This window comes from Artibeus jamaicensis, unplaced genomic scaffold (assembly GCF_021234435.1).
Source record: "Artibeus jamaicensis isolate MK-2021 breed Jamaican fruit bat unplaced genomic scaffold, CSHL_Jam_final contig_1998, whole genome shotgun sequence".
NCBI classification, from domain to species: Eukaryota; Metazoa; Chordata; class Mammalia; order Chiroptera; family Phyllostomidae; genus Artibeus; species Artibeus jamaicensis.
Genome location: NW_026521407.1, coordinates 2,773,366 through 2,791,651, shown reverse-complemented (window position 1 = coordinate 2,791,651; position 18,286 = coordinate 2,773,366). Strand labels below are relative to the sequence as shown.

General features: G+C 43.5%; 1 protein-coding gene across 2 annotated transcripts in view; it reads right to left on the bottom strand.

Moving 5' to 3' along the window:
• B4GALNT2 (beta-1,4-N-acetyl-galactosaminyltransferase 2) overlaps nt 1-17,953 on the bottom strand; it is a 35,151-nt gene extending 17,198 nt beyond the window's left edge. Inside the window, exons 1-4 of one of the 2 annotated variants that reach the window (XM_053657037.1) lie at nt 17,790-17,953; nt 17,519-17,651; nt 4,788-4,985; nt 4,117-4,248 (exon numbers count right to left, since the gene is read on the bottom strand). In XM_053657037.1, coding sequence (XP_053513012.1) covers nt 4,117-4,248; nt 4,788-4,933 — 278 coding nt within the window. In that variant the 5' untranslated portion in view covers nt 4,934-4,985; nt 17,519-17,651; nt 17,790-17,953. The remainder of the gene's footprint in view (nt 1-4,116; nt 4,249-4,787; nt 4,986-17,518; nt 17,652-17,789) is intronic. The other variant, XM_037149955.2, reaches the window with a different exon arrangement.
• Nucleotides 17,954-18,286: the final 333 nt, after the last annotated feature.

The following is an 18,286-nucleotide window of genomic DNA, read 5'->3' as shown; positions in this document are numbered from 1 at the left end:
GCCTCTGCCTGAAGTCACACATCACCTGTGCCCCGTTATTCATTCCCTTCCTGACTGCCAGGCCCTGCGCCCAATGGGGGACAAAAAAGAAAATAAAGCCCCGTTCCCGGAAATGGGGGACCTACACCCAGGCACCAACACAGAACACTTGGAATTTGCTCAGTAACAGAGGTGAGACCAGCTCAGATGTCACTACTTATTTTTGGAAAGATTTTATTTTATAGAGAGGGGAAGGGAGAGAAACATCAATGTGTGTCTCATGCACCCCCTGCTGGGGACCTGGCCTGCAACCCAGGCACGTGCCCTGACTGGGAATCGAACTGGCGACCCTTTGGTTCACACCCTTTGGTTCACAGGCTGGCACTCAAGCCACTGAGCTACACCAGCCAGAGCTGAATGTCGCCATCTTCTTGACTGTTCCTCTTCCATCCCCAGAGCTGGAAGTGGCTCTCCTTTCTAAGTCGTTATCACATTACTCCTTCTGACCGCTACTCAAATCTTGAGCTTTGACTTGAACTCCTGAGTTCCACACAGTTTGCCGACTACAGTGTATGGACCACAGACCGCCCGCACTCACTCGGTACAGGGTTCGGCCACTCTGCGCGGTGGCTGTGGTAGGAATGAACACGGCTCTGGAGGAGGGCCACTGATTTTATCTTCTCCATTGTACCGCAAGCTTGTTGAGAGCAGGATCTAGATCAGATTTCCCTTTGTCCCGAACTCAGTGCCTTGCTCAGAGCAGATGTTCAGTGTTTTTCCAGCAGCCGATGGAGAGATCTGAGAGAGCTGGGTATCTCTCTGTCCAGCTACCTCCTCACTGTCACGAGACCTGGTTCACACTGATTTTTATACTGGGCTCTGTTTTTTGTCGTTGTTGTTCATACCAGAACTGTCAGGTGTCATTTCAAGAAAGATGGGCATGTCCACAGGTGAGGGAGGGGCAGTTAAAGACAAGGCCGGCCCCTTCCCTGTTCGGAGTCTCAGCCTTCTTATAATTCCCGCTTCCCAGCTCCCTCCAGATCAGCACAGCACCCCACAGTCCCGTGCCCCCTATCTCGCCTCTCCCACCTCCTGCTCTCCCTCCTCACCACGCATGCCTGGCATTTTGCACAGCTGAGGTGTTCCCTCCTGGACACAGCGGTGACTTCCTTCTCTCGGCGGTCCCCTCACTGCCCAGGACAAATGGAGCCATTACCCTACATAAACGTGCCCAAGGGTTGCCCCTCAACCATCTATTTATTTCATAGATGTTTGGTGAACCCTACTCTGTGCCAGGCGCCTCAAGTCCCCACCAGGGACCTCACAGAGACTCCTGTCCTACTGTACCATCTCGTTGGGGCTACAAACCTGGTACAGTCTTAAGCCCTTCCACGTATCAACTCATGTTCACAAAAATCCTAGGGACTATTATTATCATCACTTACGGAGGCGGTTAAGCCTCTTGCCCGGGGTCCCTGACCCGGGACTCGGAGGATGTGGACCTGGACGCGGCCAGTCTGCCTTGCTTGGCAGCACTGCTCACTACTGAACCCCGCTGCTGCCCACACAGCTGGATGGGCGAGGGTTCGAATCCCTGCCAGAATCACCTGTGCATTTCACAAGTTCTCTGACTTCAGTGCTCCTTCCTGCTGGTGCTCTCATCTGTCTTCTGGGGAATCTTCCATGTGTATGTAGTTTGAGGGGTTAGTGGCTGATTCCCCAGATCAAACCTGGACAGAGCGCAGTTCACTCTTTCCCTTCTGTGACTCACAACCAAGGCTCAGTCCCCCCACCGAGGACTGTCCCGCAAGGAGGCTCGGCCAACGGCGACACCAGCTGAACGAACACTCACCTTCCGCCTGACTACTCCGCAGCTTTCCCTGCATGTCCTACACCGACCGTCACTACAGCTCGTTCTGCACAGAGGCCAGCATGATGCTTCACAAATGTATCTCAGACAACCTGTCGGCTTTTTTAACCGTTCAATTCTTTGCACTACCCAGAAAACAAAATGTACTCTCCTCTTCCTGACTTACCACGGCCCTCCGGACTGGCCGCCCCCAGGCTGACATGCCCTGCCTTCCCCTGGCTCGCTGGGCTCTGTGGCCTGCTCTCTTGTCAGGCCACCAGCCTGGAAGGCCCATGGCTTTGGGCTCTGCAGCAACTCTTCTCTCTGGAACGCTTTTTATGGGGAGCCTGGGGAGACACCTGCTTGATAAACGAGTCACAGTTCCAAGTCACCTTCCTTCATGATCCCATGAAATTCTATGCCATCAGAGAGCATTCTACCACAGCATTTTCATTTATGTCTCCAACTAGCACCTCTAACCATCTCATATATAGGCGGTCTATGTATTTCTTCCTGTATTATGTATTGCCCATGAAGAACCAGAAGATGACGATGTTAATAATAAACCACAACACCAAGAGTAGGTAATGTTTCTGCAGTGACTCTACATGTCCGGTTCTTTTCCAGTCACTAATTCTTTGCATGGCGATACCATTCGCCTTACAAGAAGGCTTTGAAGGAGATATCCCTATTATAATTTTTCTTATGAGGTACTGAAGTACTATGAGGTTAAGTAACTTGCCATCCAGCTGGTTTCAAAGTTAAAGGCCTTAATCACAGTGCTATTATTTTTTTTACTATAGCACACCTGCTACAATAGCTCATAAATCATTGTTAATTCGTTAATTAATTAATTACTTGAAGGGTTGTCCAGCCCTCATGCACTCCCTTGTATCTTAATTTTGCAGCCTGGTCAGCCTACCACCTACGGATTTGGTGAGTTCCCAACTGTCGGGAGCTGGCCAGCAACCGTCCCTTGACAAGATCGGGATGGTTGAGATGCATCTGCAAGGCAGAGGCACCTGTGGCTGGATTTCCTGTCTATCTCTCCTTACATGTTTGTTTGGGTGATCAAAAGGTGGTGGGATTGTTAGACACCTGTATTTCAGGTTCACTGATTAGCATAATTCCAATGAAGTTGTACAAAATAATTTCTTGACCAGAGAACAAAGTTCCCTCTAATGAAATAGCCCCTGAATGTCTAAAAGTTGTTGGAGTAACAGCCCCTCCTTTACCTTGAACAGGAATATATATTAATTAGAATTTAGCAGGCAAAGAAACAGGAGAAGCCTGTTCGATACTATAAGCTAAGCACGTAGATACAATTACCAAGGAGTTAGAGTCCATAGTACATAGAGAAACATTTTGGACAGAAAGATAGATAGCTAAGTTAGACATCACGAAGGCTTATCATGAATTTCCTAATCTCTGCTCGGTCTAGCGTACCTTTTTGCCCCATGTCAAATTCTAAGACCTTTAATAAACACTAAGACGTTCAAACTCTGTACATAAAGCTAGTTCAAATTGTCTGATTAATAGTTCTCCTGGTCAAAACAACTTTTGTTTAACATAACTGAAACTATGGCAATTCTTGTACGTTTCCTGGTTCCCTCTGCATTGGTTTTTTCTGCTTGACTGATCATGCCATGCCCCTGTTCCTTTAATGTTATACATTAAAAATAAAGCCCAAATCAAACTCTAGGAGTTCAGTCAGTCCCACAGAGGCTGGCTGTTCTCCGGCATCCAGTCGGGTGTCTGACTCATCATTTGTCACCTGCACAGTCCATCCTTTGGGGACCCTGAGACCTGCCGAGGCCGGACTCCGGCACCCAACATCCTTCCCACAAATTCCCTTTGGACAGCGCCAGCCAGGATCAATCTCTGCTCTTTTCAATCAATAATCCTGCACCTTGCGCACAGCAGGGAGACAGTGTGTTCTGAGTGTCAATGAACTAGACAGTGAGACTTGGTGGGACGACAACGCCACCTGCTCGGAGAGCCTGGGTGCGGGGAGGCCGCGCCACAGCGCCACGCGGACACTTCCAACCGCCGCCGTTCCTTCGCTCCTTTATAATTACGACATGTTTTATACAAGCCAAGTTTAGAAATCTTCATTTAAGGGCTACTTCCTCAGTTCTCTTTCATTGGTTTGCTCCCGATAATTCCTCCCAGGGACCCTGCAAGAAGGGGAGCTCCTTCCTTCTCTCTTCGAACCCGCACTCTCAGGACAAAGTGGAGAGAGCTTTCGTGCTCTGTCAGGACCCCGGAGCCCTCACAGCCCACCATACCTCCTCTGAAAGTGTTCAAATTCAGCCTGCCTCCTGGCCTTCACGGCAGGGAGGTCTGTCCAGCCATAGCCATCCTGAAAGCGGTAGCCCTGGTCTTTGGTTTCACACTGGCACTGGTTTTTCGGGAACAGCCTAAAACGAGCAAGAAGACGGAACATGATTGGGTGGGTGGGTTGGTGGGTGAGAGGGAGCCTGAGGCTTCGTCCAGTGTGGCATTCTGAGACTCTCCCTCCCCAGAAGTACTGTCCTAGTCGGGCTGAGACCCTGGAATCTCAGTAGTGGTCCCCGACAGAGCCACGGGGGGCAGAGAGGAGGGAGAACGGGGGAAGGCTGTGAATTATCCCCTGCACCAAACTTCCTTCAACTTGGGTCACAGGAATGCCAGTGACATTTCAGCCCCCCCTCAGAAGAGGAGGCTGGAGGGACAAAAAGGTGGCAGTTAAATCCAAGGTTTTAAGGCACTTTGCTGAGCGTTGCGGAGAACAGAGACTGTGCCCTGGAGACCAAGCCCTTCCCTGGTCCCACGGTTGGGAATCATTTTAGCAACCAACACTTGTTCAGGAAGGTAGAGAACCATCTGTACCGTGGGTACAGAAGGGCAGAGCAAACCACAGGAGGATCAAGGGAGACACCAGACCAAGTGGGAAGAGAGAAGACAGGTGATGTCTCACCAGATTCCATCGTAGGAAAAGAGGTTCCTGAGATGTTTCTCAGGTAGCAGCTTTGGCATGTGGACAGCCTGAGCAGGACGAGGGAACTCTGGGTGGAGACTGAACTCTTCATGAAGGTTCACCGCTCTGAGCACAAACAAAACCATGCCAGCTCCCAAGAGGAAGACGGACACCTTGAAGAGCCACAGAAATCTAGAGCTGTTGGGGCACAAAACAGCAAATTCTGTTAAAATATTTTTTTCCTGATTAGGTATTAAACGAGTTGATTGTGTAATAGATAAAGGAAATGTAACTTAAGGGGAAAATATAAGTTACACTTATACTTCATACCGTTTATCAAGATTTATTTTTGATAAATCGAAAAAAATCAAGTTGCAACAAAAAGGCTCAGAAAAATCACAAATAAAATAATAGGCAAAAACATTCTAAGGGGGGAAAATGAGTAAAAGTTGGTAATATTAATGTGAGCACAGTTGAACTCAAGGCAGGGAAAAAAAGTATTAAATGGGACAAGAAGGATCACTGATAATTATTGAATGCATGATCCACAAAACCATTGTGGTGGTTCTGAATTTTATCTTCTAAATAACAGCACTAAAATACACAACGCAAAGAACTGCAGGTTATAAGAGAAGAAGGATTCCAAATATAAAAATAGCCATCGAGTCTAACATTCTCACATCTAACCTCTAACATTTCAATATCTTAGTGCTTAACAGTTTAAGTCTCAAAAATATGTAAGAGCAATTAAATGAGAGAATTCTGTGAAAGAGGTCATAGAACACTTACAAAAATTGGCCACATATTTGGACACAAAGAAAACTGTAATAAAGTAGAATTTTTCAGATCATATAATTAGCAGTCAGTTACCTACTAAAAACTCCCTCCCTCAACAACATGGAAATTTAAAAACAAAACCAAAAATTTTCCAAAGCAACTCTTGAATCAAGGACAAGAGCAGAGCAAGAATATAAAGATAATAAAGACACTACATACACAACTATGGACTATGCTAAAATTATAGGAAGAGGAAATTTCGAAGCTTTAAATACAAATGTCTAATCACAAAATAAAAAAATTAAATTGAGCAGTCAAGTAATAGCTCTGAGAAAAGACAACAAAATAAATCGAAGACAAGTAGAAACAACTTAGTTACATGCAAGTAGAAAGTGATAAAGTAGAAAAACCTCTAAAATCAAATCATTACTAAATCTGAGCACTGAATAGACAACTTTGGGGAGCGCTGCTAGTTTGTAACCTCCCTTCTTCAAGGCTTTTCTTCTGAGTCACGAAGATCACACGTACGAGCCCAGTCGGTATCACATGACGCTGCGCTGGTCATGGTTGACCCGACTAAGGATGAACGTCTGAACTGGGTCAACGAAATGGAATTTTTTCCCCAGGAATTGGGAAGCAGAGATAGTGATTGGCTTCTCCTGGGACCCTGAACTGAGGAGAAATAGGAGAACAAGAGCTCAAACAGAGGAAGGTGAGGCATGAGAAGCCTGGATCTCGAATCCCTAGATGAAAGAGGTAACTTTCTAAAAAACCACAAATGATATAAATGGACCTCTATAGTCGGAGCGGGGGGAGGGGCAGTGAGGAGGTTGTTGAAAGCCTATGCAACCCCTCCCCCCTTTCAACAAAGTCCCAAATCCATGTTTCAAAAGTATACAGTTCCAGCCTGGTTTACAAAACAGCTTTTACTGTTTTTTACAGTAACTGTTTTTACAAAACAGGGATACAAGAATCAGTACTTAAGAATAACGATGGGTCACCCAAGGTCAGTTGACATTAATTCAACACCGACTGTAATTCCTAATTTGGGGTTTGGTGAAGAAGGAAATTTTATGCACTGCAAATAGCTCAACTGTGACACAGCAGGGCTGTGAAAACAGGTTTGGTGGCCTTGGTGGCCTTGGGGTCAGGCCCCTGCCTGCTCTGCCCTGCACCGGTCTGCCCCATTCTGCTCCAGTAAGACCTCTTCAGTATTTCAGCTTCAACTCCAGCCTGGGAAACAGGGTCTCCAGCCTTTGGTGGCAAGGGAAAACATACTCCCAGAGCCAGACGGGAGCTGACCTGTGTAGACAGAAGTGCCTGCCTCTGGTCCCATAGTTTCTCATTTAATGCATTTGAGTTCTTCAGGATGCAATTATTTCATCTGTAAAAAAATTATGCTCCTTATTCCCTTATTGTCAGGAACAAGATAAAAATGCTCACTGTTATTATTTAACATCGTCATGAAGGCACAATCAATGCGGTAACTATTAGAAATAGTAAGATTTTAGTAGGGTAGCTAATTATGAATAAATACACTTTTCACTTCCTGATTTTAGAGAAAGAGAGAGAAATATCGATCTGTTGCTCCACCCACTGACGCATCCATTGGTTGGCTCCTGCACGTGCCCTGATGCGCGGGTCTAACCCCAAACCCTGGCACACTGGGCCGGCGCTCCAACCGGCTGAACTACCCGGTCAGGGCATACATAATTCTAATAATAACTATTAATGTTATCATCTAATGACCACTGTGTGCTAATCCTCTGCCAAGAGCTGCATGCACATCATCTCATTTAATTCTCACAACATAGAGAGAAAGGGTCTGTTATGCCGCTCAATTAACAGATGAGTTAGCTGAGGCTTAAAGAGGAAAAGAAAGTTGCTCAGTTGGTACACAGTGGATGGAGGACTCAAAACCACACTACTCCACAGTTTTCCACAAGCCAACAATGAGTCAAAATAGAATGAAAGAAGGGAGCTAACTTAAATTAAGGGACAGAATACTCGGGCAGCAGAAACTTAAGAAGAAACATGTGGGACCTCTATGGCAGGCAGACTGTTAAGGTAACCCCCACGAACCCCAGGTGGATAGCCCTTCCTGGTCCTATTCGGACACTTAGCAAAAAACTGTTGCTATTCAGCATTTAAAATGTGCTCCTCATTGGTATCATTGGCCTCTCCTGAAATCATGAAGTCTTAAGTTAGGTCTTCCTTAAACCTCTTCCCATGCCAGAATCTTATTAACATATAAGAAATTTAGCCCTGGTGGGTGTGGCTCAGTGGATTGAGCACTGGCCTGGGAACCAAATGGTTACTGGTTCAATTCCCAGTCAGGGCACCGTGGGCCAGGTCTCCAGCAGGGGGTGCACAAGAGGCAACCACACATTGATGTTTCTCTCCCTCTGTTTATCCCTCCTTTCCTTCTCTCTAAAAATAAATAAATACAATCTTTAAAAAAAAATAAATTTAGAGAGATTAAGTACCAAAATACCCAGCCCAATACTTGGGTATTTTTCGTATCATATAGAATTAAAGTCCCAGGAACAACGAACCCAGAAAGAAGGGCCTGTATGGTTATGAGTCTGCTGTTTTATGTTAAATTCCCCATGTTTACACCAGTATAATTAGACTGATGCAAGCATTCATTTGTATTGGATTTTACCCAAGTCATACAGTGATTATTATTGTCTTTCTAGAAATCTCATTTTGTGCTGTTATAGAAAATCTCCATTTTGAAAATGTTTTACGAAAGAGAAAAATCTACATTTACAGAAGCATCTGTCCTTAATGACCTCAGACAAAAATAAAAAATTTACAGTTAATTGAAAATGTTTGCATGTGGAGTAGAACTGAACAGGAAGGGCCTCGGAAAGAATGAGAGAGACTATGAATATTTTCAATAAAATGCTGCCTTTGTCTTTTGCAGAACATGTAGAATCTATCCTTTAGTACATAATTTTAGAAGGTAGTGATGGTTTATTACTGCAGCTAAAACAAGATCTAGTCATGAAATTTTTGAACATCTTGTAATGTTTTTACACCTTGGAAGATGCTGACCACTATTATTTTTTTAAAGATATTTTTATTTGTTTTTAGAGAGAAGGGAGGGAGAAAAAGAGGGAGAGAAACATCGATGTGGGGGGAAACATCAGTCGGTTGGCTTCAGTACACGCCCTGACCACGGACCGAACCCGCAACCCAGGCATGTGCCGTGACCAGGCATCAAACCGTGACCTTCTGGTTTGTGGGACGATGCTCAACCAACTGACCCACACTGGCTAGGGCTTACCACTATTATTTTTGTTTAAAGTGTGATTATTTTCCCTTTCTTTCCAATTTCTCTTTTTTAAAAAAGTGAGCTTCTGGTAGTCAATTGAACAGGCATTAATATATGTCTTTTGAGCCCTGGCTGGTGTGGCTCAATAGATTGCCTGCAAACCAGACAATCGCAGTTCAATTCTCAATTCCTGGTCAGGGCACAAGCCTGGGTTGCAAGCCGGTTCCCTGCAGGCCAGTTCCCAGCAGGGGACGCACAAAAGGCAAACATACATTGATGTTTCTCTCCCTCTCTCCTTCCCTTCCCCTCTAAAGATAAATAAATAAAATCTTTAAATCTATCTATCTATCTATCTATATCTATCTAGATAGGTATCTATCTATCTATCTATCTAGATAGATAGATAGATAGATAGATAGATAGATAGATAGATAGATATATGTCTTTTGAGCTGTGTAATGTAATACTTGGATACTTGCTAATTTGTTTTATTATGTAATTGATAAAATGGGATGTATACTGACACTAGTTCAATTATATATTTGTGCTGAGAATGTGTGGTTATAGTTCTTTGGGAGAAATAATGTCTCCAGTGGGCATGCAGCCCCTTGCTCAACTCTAGTGTGAGAGCTCAAACATCTAAAGAAAAATAATGAAATGTATTTTGAAAAAGATTTCATTTATATACTTTTAGAGAGGGGGTAAGGGAGAAGAAAGAGAGGGAGAGAAACACTGATGTGATATGCAAGAGATACATTGATCAGTTGCCTCTCGCATACCCCCAACTGGGGACCTGGCCTATAGCCCAGGCCTGTGCCCTGATGGGGAATCAGATTGGCAACCTTTTGGTTCTCGGGCTGGCGCTCAATCTGCTGAGCCCCACCAGCCAGAGCTAAACATAACTTTGAGGTAGCACTTAATGTCTATTAATAACCAAAAGTGATGGGGGACAAGAGTGATATATAGACAGTTTTTGGATATTAGGAATTTTGGGTTGCAAGTAATAGAAACCCATTCAAAGTATATGTATATAATGACTATGAATTGTTTCAGTGTTTCATAGTGGACTATGAGTACAAATAGTATCACCTTTCTTTATTTTCCTTAAACTGAATTAAAATTGCCTATACTCCACCCTTACTGTGATTGGTGGAAGTTCCAAAAACAGTCTTATCAACTTCCACCTATAGCCTCGGGGGCAAAAGGGACTTCCGCCTCATGTAATAGTGGACCATGCAATTCAGATCAACTTTCCCACTGATGACAACTAGAAAAGCTGGACCAAAAAAAAAAATCTGCTTGAGAGACCAGATGGTTGCCTACATAGTGAATTACTTAGATAGGATTCAAGGGATAATAGAGGTTAAAGGCAGAGACCACTTTTCCTCTGGATGTGTTTGCTGCTTCCTGGGAGGGCAGGTTATAGGCCAAACATGCTTTTCTCGGCCTCCTGGGGCGAGAGGAAGAAATATTGGAGTTCAAGATGCACCATGGGTGGAGGTGGGGGCGAGGGTTTCTGGTGAATCCCCCTCGATTTGCATCAGAACACCAATGGGCTGTAGTACCTGGGACAAGGGCGAGTCAGAATCAGATAAGCATGGCCAGACTTGGTGACTAAGCTTCTTTGAAACGAGGAGTGAAGCGAGCTGAATCCATCATCTCTTGAACTAAACAGAGGCGATCCTACTCCACCGGTGCTTTCGGAGCCTCCCAGTCCCAAATGCAAGTCATCTCTGGGGTAAATTACCCTTTATTTCAGATTATTTCCACAAACTATTTTGTACAGACTGTGTTTTTAAGGAACATGTGGAGATAGGACATTTTTTTCATATGAGAAATTTTTTTATTGATTTTTTTTGAGAGAGAGATGTACTTGTTGTTCCATTTATTTATGCGATCCCTGATTGATTCTTGTAAGTGTCCTGACCGGGGATGGAAGCCGCAACCTTGGTGTATTGGGATGACTCTCCAACCAGCTGAGCTACCCAGCCAGGATATGACATTTTTTTTAAATGAGGGAATTAACACACAAAAAATGCACGGCTTCCAATATTGGAATTATCAGGTACCTGTCATAAAATAAGTATGCTTCCTCCCCCCAAAAAACTGTAAGTTAATGATTGAAAATGTTAATACGGTATTGAAGAACATAAAAATAACCAGACAGAAGTTTTAGAAACAAAAGTAACGGTTATGAAAACTTAGTGAATGAATTTAACAGATAATTAGATAAGATTGGAAGACAGGTCAGAAGAAAACAGCCAAAATTAAAGATAGAGAAACAGGAGATTTTACTTATTGAGAAGTAAAGACATAGAAGATATGGTGAGTACTGAGTACCGGAAGAGACAGAGAATGGGACGGAGTAATATTTGAAGAAAGAAATGGTTGAAAACTCTCAAAACTAATGAAAGACTTCAATCCATGTTTTCAAGAAGCTCTGGAATCCACAAGGAGGGAAATTAAAAAAAACAAACAAAAAACAAATACCAATATAGTCAAAATGCTGAAAACTAAAGACAAAGAGTCAATCTAAAAAGCAACCAGAGAAGAAAAGGGAATTCTCTTCAAAACAGAACTCTAGCTAACTTTCCAACAGAATATATGAGAAGCCAGGGACATTGAAATATCTTCTATACCAGCAAATATATATATACAAGAATGAAGGTGCAATAAAAACATTTTCAGAAAACTGTACTTGAACAACAATTAAAATAAAAAAAAACATTTTCAGGCAAACGACATTGGAGGGAAATCATCACCAGCATATCTGCACTAATGCAACAACTAGAAATTATCCCAGATGGCAGGTCCTAACAAGGGATAAAAAATGTAAATAAGTGGGTAAAGCTGGACAACTATTAACTGCATAAAACAATAGCCCTGGCTGGTGTGGCTCAGTGGACTGAGTGCCGGCTTGTGAACCGAAAGGTCACGAGCTCGATTCCCAGTCAGGGCACATGCCTGGGTTGTGGGCCAGGTCCCCAGGTGGGAGCATGTGAGACGCAACCAACTGATGTTTCTTCTTCTCTTTCTCCTTCCCTTCTCTGCTCTTTAAAAATTAATTTAAAAAAAACAGTAATGTTGTTTGTTTGGTTTAAAATACAATAGAATAAAAATAGTAAAATAGTGACATGTCAGGAAAGGCAATAAATAAACTAAAAGTGTCCTAAGGTCTTTGCATTGTTTAGGAGGAGGATTAAAAGTGCCAAGGCAGCCCTGGCTGGTGTAACTCAGTGGATTGAGCTCGGGCCTTTAAACCAGACAATCGAGGTTCAATTCCCAGTCAGGGCACATGCCTGGGTTGCAGGCCAGTTCCCAGCAGGGGACACACGAGAGGCAACCATACATTGATGTTTCTCTCCCTCTTTCCTTCCCTTCCCCTCTAAAGATAAATAAATAAAATCTTTTTTTAAAAAGTGCCATTTTATACTTCGATAAGCCAAGAGTACGTTATACTCTATAATATAATGACTATGGAAATAGTACAAATAGTGAATAACTTTCAAGCTAAGAGATAGGAAAATGGAATAATAAAAAATAATATCAAAAAGTGCAAGAAACGAAAGAAAGAAGAACAAAGATTCAGTAGAAAACAATAGAACTAAAAGAAATGTTATACTGAAACAATCAATCACATAATGTATCAACAATTACATAAATATAAATTGATTAAATGCTCCAGTTACCACACAAAGCTAGTCAAACCGAAGGAAAAAGAGATGCCCAGTTATATGTGGTTTGCAAGAGAAAGAGCTAAAACACAAGGATGTAGAAACCCGACGATAAAAAAAAGATAACTACACCAATTGTAACCAAGATGAAGTTGCTATCTCTATACTCATATCAAATGAAGTGCACTTTTAAGACAAAAATCCAAAACCACAGATGAAGAAGAATACTTCAAAAGTAAAATACTCAGTTCAGAGCAAGATTCTTATTCATATAATATAGCCTCAAAGTATATGAAGCAAAATATTGATAGAACTACAATAAGAAATACACAAATCCACAATCAAGGTGAAAGATTTTAGCACACTATTCTTCCTAATAGAGAAAGCAAACAAAACATTAGTAAGAATTTGAACCAAGCCATCAGCAAACTTGATGTAAATGAACATATACAGAACACTGCACTTAAGGACTATAAAACAATCTTTTCAAATGTACACAGAACACTTATAATAGTTGAACAAATTCTGAATCATAAAACAAGAGTCCAAAGTTTCAAAGAACTTAAATACCTATGAAGTATATTTTCTGCTCCCCATGCAATTAAGTGAGCAGAGAAATCCTGTTCTCAAACATTCAGAAATATACTTCTAAATAACCATGGGTCAAAGAATAAATCACACTGGAAATTAGATCATAGTGTGACCTAAGTGATCGTGAAAACACCATATATCAAAACCTCTGGGCAGCAGCTAAGAAGCAATACTTAGAAATAAGCTGTTGCACAACTGTACCTCCCCAGTTACCTGCTGGTCTTAACCCTGTGCTTTGTCAACCATTTCCTTAAAAATGCACCGAGTGTTCATAAAACTGGCATTTTAGCATCCTATTATACCCTCTCGCAGTTTCTTTGTCCCAGTCCAGCCCCACTCTCTGGCCCACTTCCTCAGCCATTGCAGACCAGGACTGTCCACAGGCTAAAATGAGCTGCAGGAAGAGGCCGTTCCTGTGAGTAAGGAGCCTCAGTGGAGAATGCTCCCGAACACATCACGAGGGCGCAGTGACGCCCCTTTGGCTGAGAAGGGGGACTGTGTGGCACAGGGACACTGCTGGTGGGAGTGTGGGAACACTATCTCCAGTCCTGGCTTGAGTGTAAAAACGTGTCCATTAAGTATGTATCAAAAAGGATCACTTCACCTTTTTATTTAGGAAAATGTTTTAGAGACAGTATTATAAACAATTGGCGCTCTAGGGAGTGGTTTTAATCAGAGGAGGCACATATTAGATGGAATCCTCAAACACAGCTAACGTCAGCAGTGGTCACACGCAAATGACTCCTCTGGACAATTTACACACAGGTGTGTCCAATCCGCAGCCCGCATTCCACATGCGGCCCAGGATGGCTACGAATTCAGCCCAACACAAAATCGTAAATTTACTTAAAACCTGATTTTTGCTCATCACTTTTCATTAGTGTTTGTGTATTTCATGTGTGGCCCAAGACAACTCTTCTTCTTCCAGTGCGGCCCAGAGACGCCGAAAGGTTGGGCACCCCTGCTGTAGTTTGTATAATATGGAAATACGTGTATATGAGGCATAGCCTGCTCTTGTAGGCTATTCACCCAAGCAGGGTATTTATACGGTATGTATACAATATAAACATATATTAGAGATATGTATAAATTTTGCAAAAATCCCATTTAATTTAGTAAAAATGCACCAGACAATGATCTGGAACACGAAGATGGATCAGGAATAGACCCCACCCCCGAGGAGTCCAGTGTGGATAAGTGATGCACAGGCTTACTCCCTCACTCCTTCTTGGCAAGGGTGTACGGTTTCCAAGACCCAGGAGGGGTTAGACCATTCATTTATTGTTTCAGCAACCACGTTGCTTCCAAAGTTATCATTTGGCTTGGGTTGAGTGGTAACTTACAACTGGGCTTTTCCTATTTTTTTTTCAATAAGGTTTCAGCTAAAATGTATATCCAACCCCTGCAACTAATTGAAATAATGAAATTATTGCTTAAGGTTTCTTCTGTTTTGACAGATAACAGCAAAGATCACTTCTGAAATTAGGTCTAGAAGACACTGTGGCTTTTGTGTTGGTGGCACATTCTGTCTCTCTCAGACAGTGAGCTCTGGGAGGTCAGCTGCCAGGCTGTGAGTCGCGGGTGCAGAGCCAGGCGGAGAGCTGACCCTCGCAGCCAGTAGGAACCTGAGTGAACTGAAGTGTATCCATCAGCCCCCGTCAAGCCTTCAACTCATTTTAGCTATTTTTCATGAACATACCTTATTATACCATCTGGTAGGCTTATGATTATTATCCTTTTTAAAAAAGATCTTCACCTGAGGATATATTTATTGATTTTTTTAGAGAGAGAGGAATCGGGAAAAAGAAACATCAATCAGTTGCCTCCTGCACGCCCGGACTGGGGAATCAAACCCAAAACCCTTTGGTATTCGTGTGGACGACACTCCAACCAACTGAGTCATGCAGCAAGGGCTGATTATTATTCTTAACAACTGAATAAATAAATAGTTTCTGATTTTCTCAGTTTTAATAGGAATAGATACAACCCACACAAGCAAAAGCTCTTTGGGGACCTCAATCATTTTCTCAAGAGCATAATAATCTAAATTCTAAGCAATTGCTCCAGTTACTGTTAAGTTTTAATAACATGTATGAACTTCAAATTAGCATATTTTACTACTTATGCTTTAAAACGGTATAAACTTGGGGGTTGGCTGGGATGGGAGTAAAGGGCAGAAAACTGTACTTGAACAACAATTAAAATAAAGAAAACAACAGTATAAACTGCCAAGTATAATATTTTGGGGGGATATAAGGATTCTAACTCATACATAAAGTATTTTACCCAACTTGAGTCTCTCTAAAAACTGTAGCTTAATTTTTTTTTTAACTTAAAGATTTTATTTATTTATCTTTAGAGGGGAAGGGAAGGAGAGAGGGAGAGAAACATCAATGTATGGTTGCCTTTCATGCATCCCCTGCTGGGAACTGGCCTGCAACCCCGGTATGTGCCCTGACTGGGAATCGAACTGCGATTGTCTGGTTCACAGGCCCGTGCTCAATCCACTGAGCTATACCAGCCAGGGTGTAGCTTAATTTTAATTGTCTTAAAATTAAATAAGAAAGAAAATAACCATTAGTATTGATTATTAGAGAAAACAATTCTGCTGTATAGAAGAGAGAGGTTAAAAGTGAGCAGCTGATGATGGCAACTATGCTACAGATGCCCCCTCTCCAGAAGGTTGGGATAGCTGTGTCCCCAGCACCTAGGACAATAGCTTTCACATAGTAGTGTCAGCAAATATTCACAGAATAAAATGAGTAAAATATCCCACACGATTAAAAAAAAAAATTTGCTTTAGCCTCAAATACAGCTGAAAACCAATCTGTTCCCTCCAGTGTATTCCTTGGGGAATTTCCTCAATTTCCACAGTAGAGTAGAGTGGACGTAGTTAAGAGTACTTTCTTCGAAAGGCGCTGCTATGAGCACTGCTGGAAAAATCAAGAACAGGCTCTACACAGAACATAAAAATGCTCCATAGACCCTGGCTGGTGTAGCTCAGTGGATTAAGCACAGGCCTGTGAAACCAAAGGATCTCGGTTTGGTCCCCAGCCAGGGCACATGCCTGTGTTGCAGGCCAGTTCCCAGCAGGGAACCCACGAGAGGCAACCATACACTGATCTTTCTCTCCCTAAGCCTTCCCCTCTATAAATGAATGAATGAATGAATGAATGAATGAATGAATGAATGAATGAATGATATTTTAAAATGCTCCTTAGGGTAGGAAACGAATTTGCCAACCCACCCCCACTTACTGAGTTTACTGCAAAGCAATAAACTCACTAAATCATTTCAAATCATTTCCTGGGGTGGAGTGTATCCAGGCGCCTCACCCTCTGTCAACTGTGTACTTTTTTAATGCTTATGAACCATTTTCTCGTGAACACATTCTTCCATTCTCAGGGGCTGACTTCCTTGTCCGTGTCAAATGACTGAAGAAGTCAACGGATTTTTGAAAAATACAAAAAAAGAAAAGTTGAACAACAATTAAAGTAAATAAATTAAAAGAAAACTTGGGGATAAAGAGGGAAAAATGTATTTCTGACCCTTCGTAGCTTATGAAAATTAAGGTAGGCCCCCAAGTCTACCTTTCCCATTATTTTGTTGCCTCATCTTAGAAGGACAAGATCGGAAGTATCCATTTCAAAAGCAGACTTTTTTTATACGAAAAAGAAAATTTAGAAGCAAAGGAAAGTTTAAAAGAAGTTTCTTGAGAGACACTGTAATTTCCCCAAGGTCACACTAGTCAGCAACCTTAAGATCATAGGGATACATCAATTACAACCCAGACCTCTGCATAAGGTTCTAAATGTCCGGTTGCACAGGGAAAGCCAAATTGGACAAGCACTAATCTGCTTTAAATTTATTGGTACTCATTTCTAGCAGGGCGCAAGGATTCCTAGGGCGGCCATGCAGGAAGATATGTGCGGTGGGAGGGGTGATGGTGGGGAAGGAAACTGGAGGAAAGAACGCCTTAGCCAGGGACCTTGGGTGGGTACACGGGCTGCTTCCCTTGCCCTCGGTCGCATCCTTTGCACAAAGCAGACCTCATATAAATGCTCCTAAAACATCATCTCACCATGTTTTCACAAGGTGACTTCAATGCTGAAAGATTGTTCTACAAAGAAGAGAGAATCTTTGGGAATAAAACGGCACGAGCTGTATTTCTGAACCGTCTAAGTGGTTTATAAACATTAAGGTAGACCTCCGAGTCTCCTTTCAGGTGAAAGGTGTTAATTATTATCCAACTCCTTAGAGACTCTTTGGCGCCCCTGGGCGTGCGTGGTCCTGAAAGTGGACATTCCAAAATCTTGCTGTTAGGATATTTTCTGGAGCCACGGAAGGGACACAGCCTTAGCTCCCCGACCGTCCAGAGCCCGCGTGGGGGTGGGTGGGGACACACGTACCCGAGGCGATCGATCTCGACTGCAGGAAAGAGGACCGGAGCCTCCAGGTCGAATTTTTTAACTGGAAAACCAGTGTGCCCTGGGGGCACAGCAGCAGCGTCACTAGGCGCGGTCCCCTTCTCGCTGCCCCCACCTACGCGAGGGTGGGGGGCGGGTTGGACTGAATTTAGAGACCAGCTCTCGCCTCCCTCTGCCCTGGCATTCGCAGACCCCACTTTTGGCCACTCTCCGATGGCCAGGTGTGACTTCCCTGCGCTCTGGTGACACTCACCTGTACAAAGTCATTCTGAATCAGGCCGCCTCGGACCAGCCCAGCCAGACAGAGCGGGGCGAGCTGGGGGGCCGGTGGGGCAGAACCCTGCAGCCACCCCGCAGACGGTCCGGTCCTGGCAACAACGCCGCCAAATTTTCTGGGAGCAGGGCAGGTGGAGGAGGTATGAGAGTTTGGGTCGGCCCCCAAGTCCCACGTCACCACCACCCCGCCCACCTCGTGGTTCTACCGGAGAGCCCAGCTTGGTGGCAGTCTGTCCAAACACCTATACCGTTGGGGACAACCAAACCTCACCGCGAACAGCCCTGGAGAGCTGGGAAAAGATGACGATAAAGATCCCAGCCCCCGTTGTGTGATGCTAGGTACCCGCTCGGCGCTAAACGCTTTATTTAGGGTGTGTCATTTATTCGTCACAACAGCCCTGAGAGGCGCATACCGCTATTTAGCCCCGCTTTTAGGACGGGGAAACTGAGGCAAAGCAGGGGACGATCAGCTAG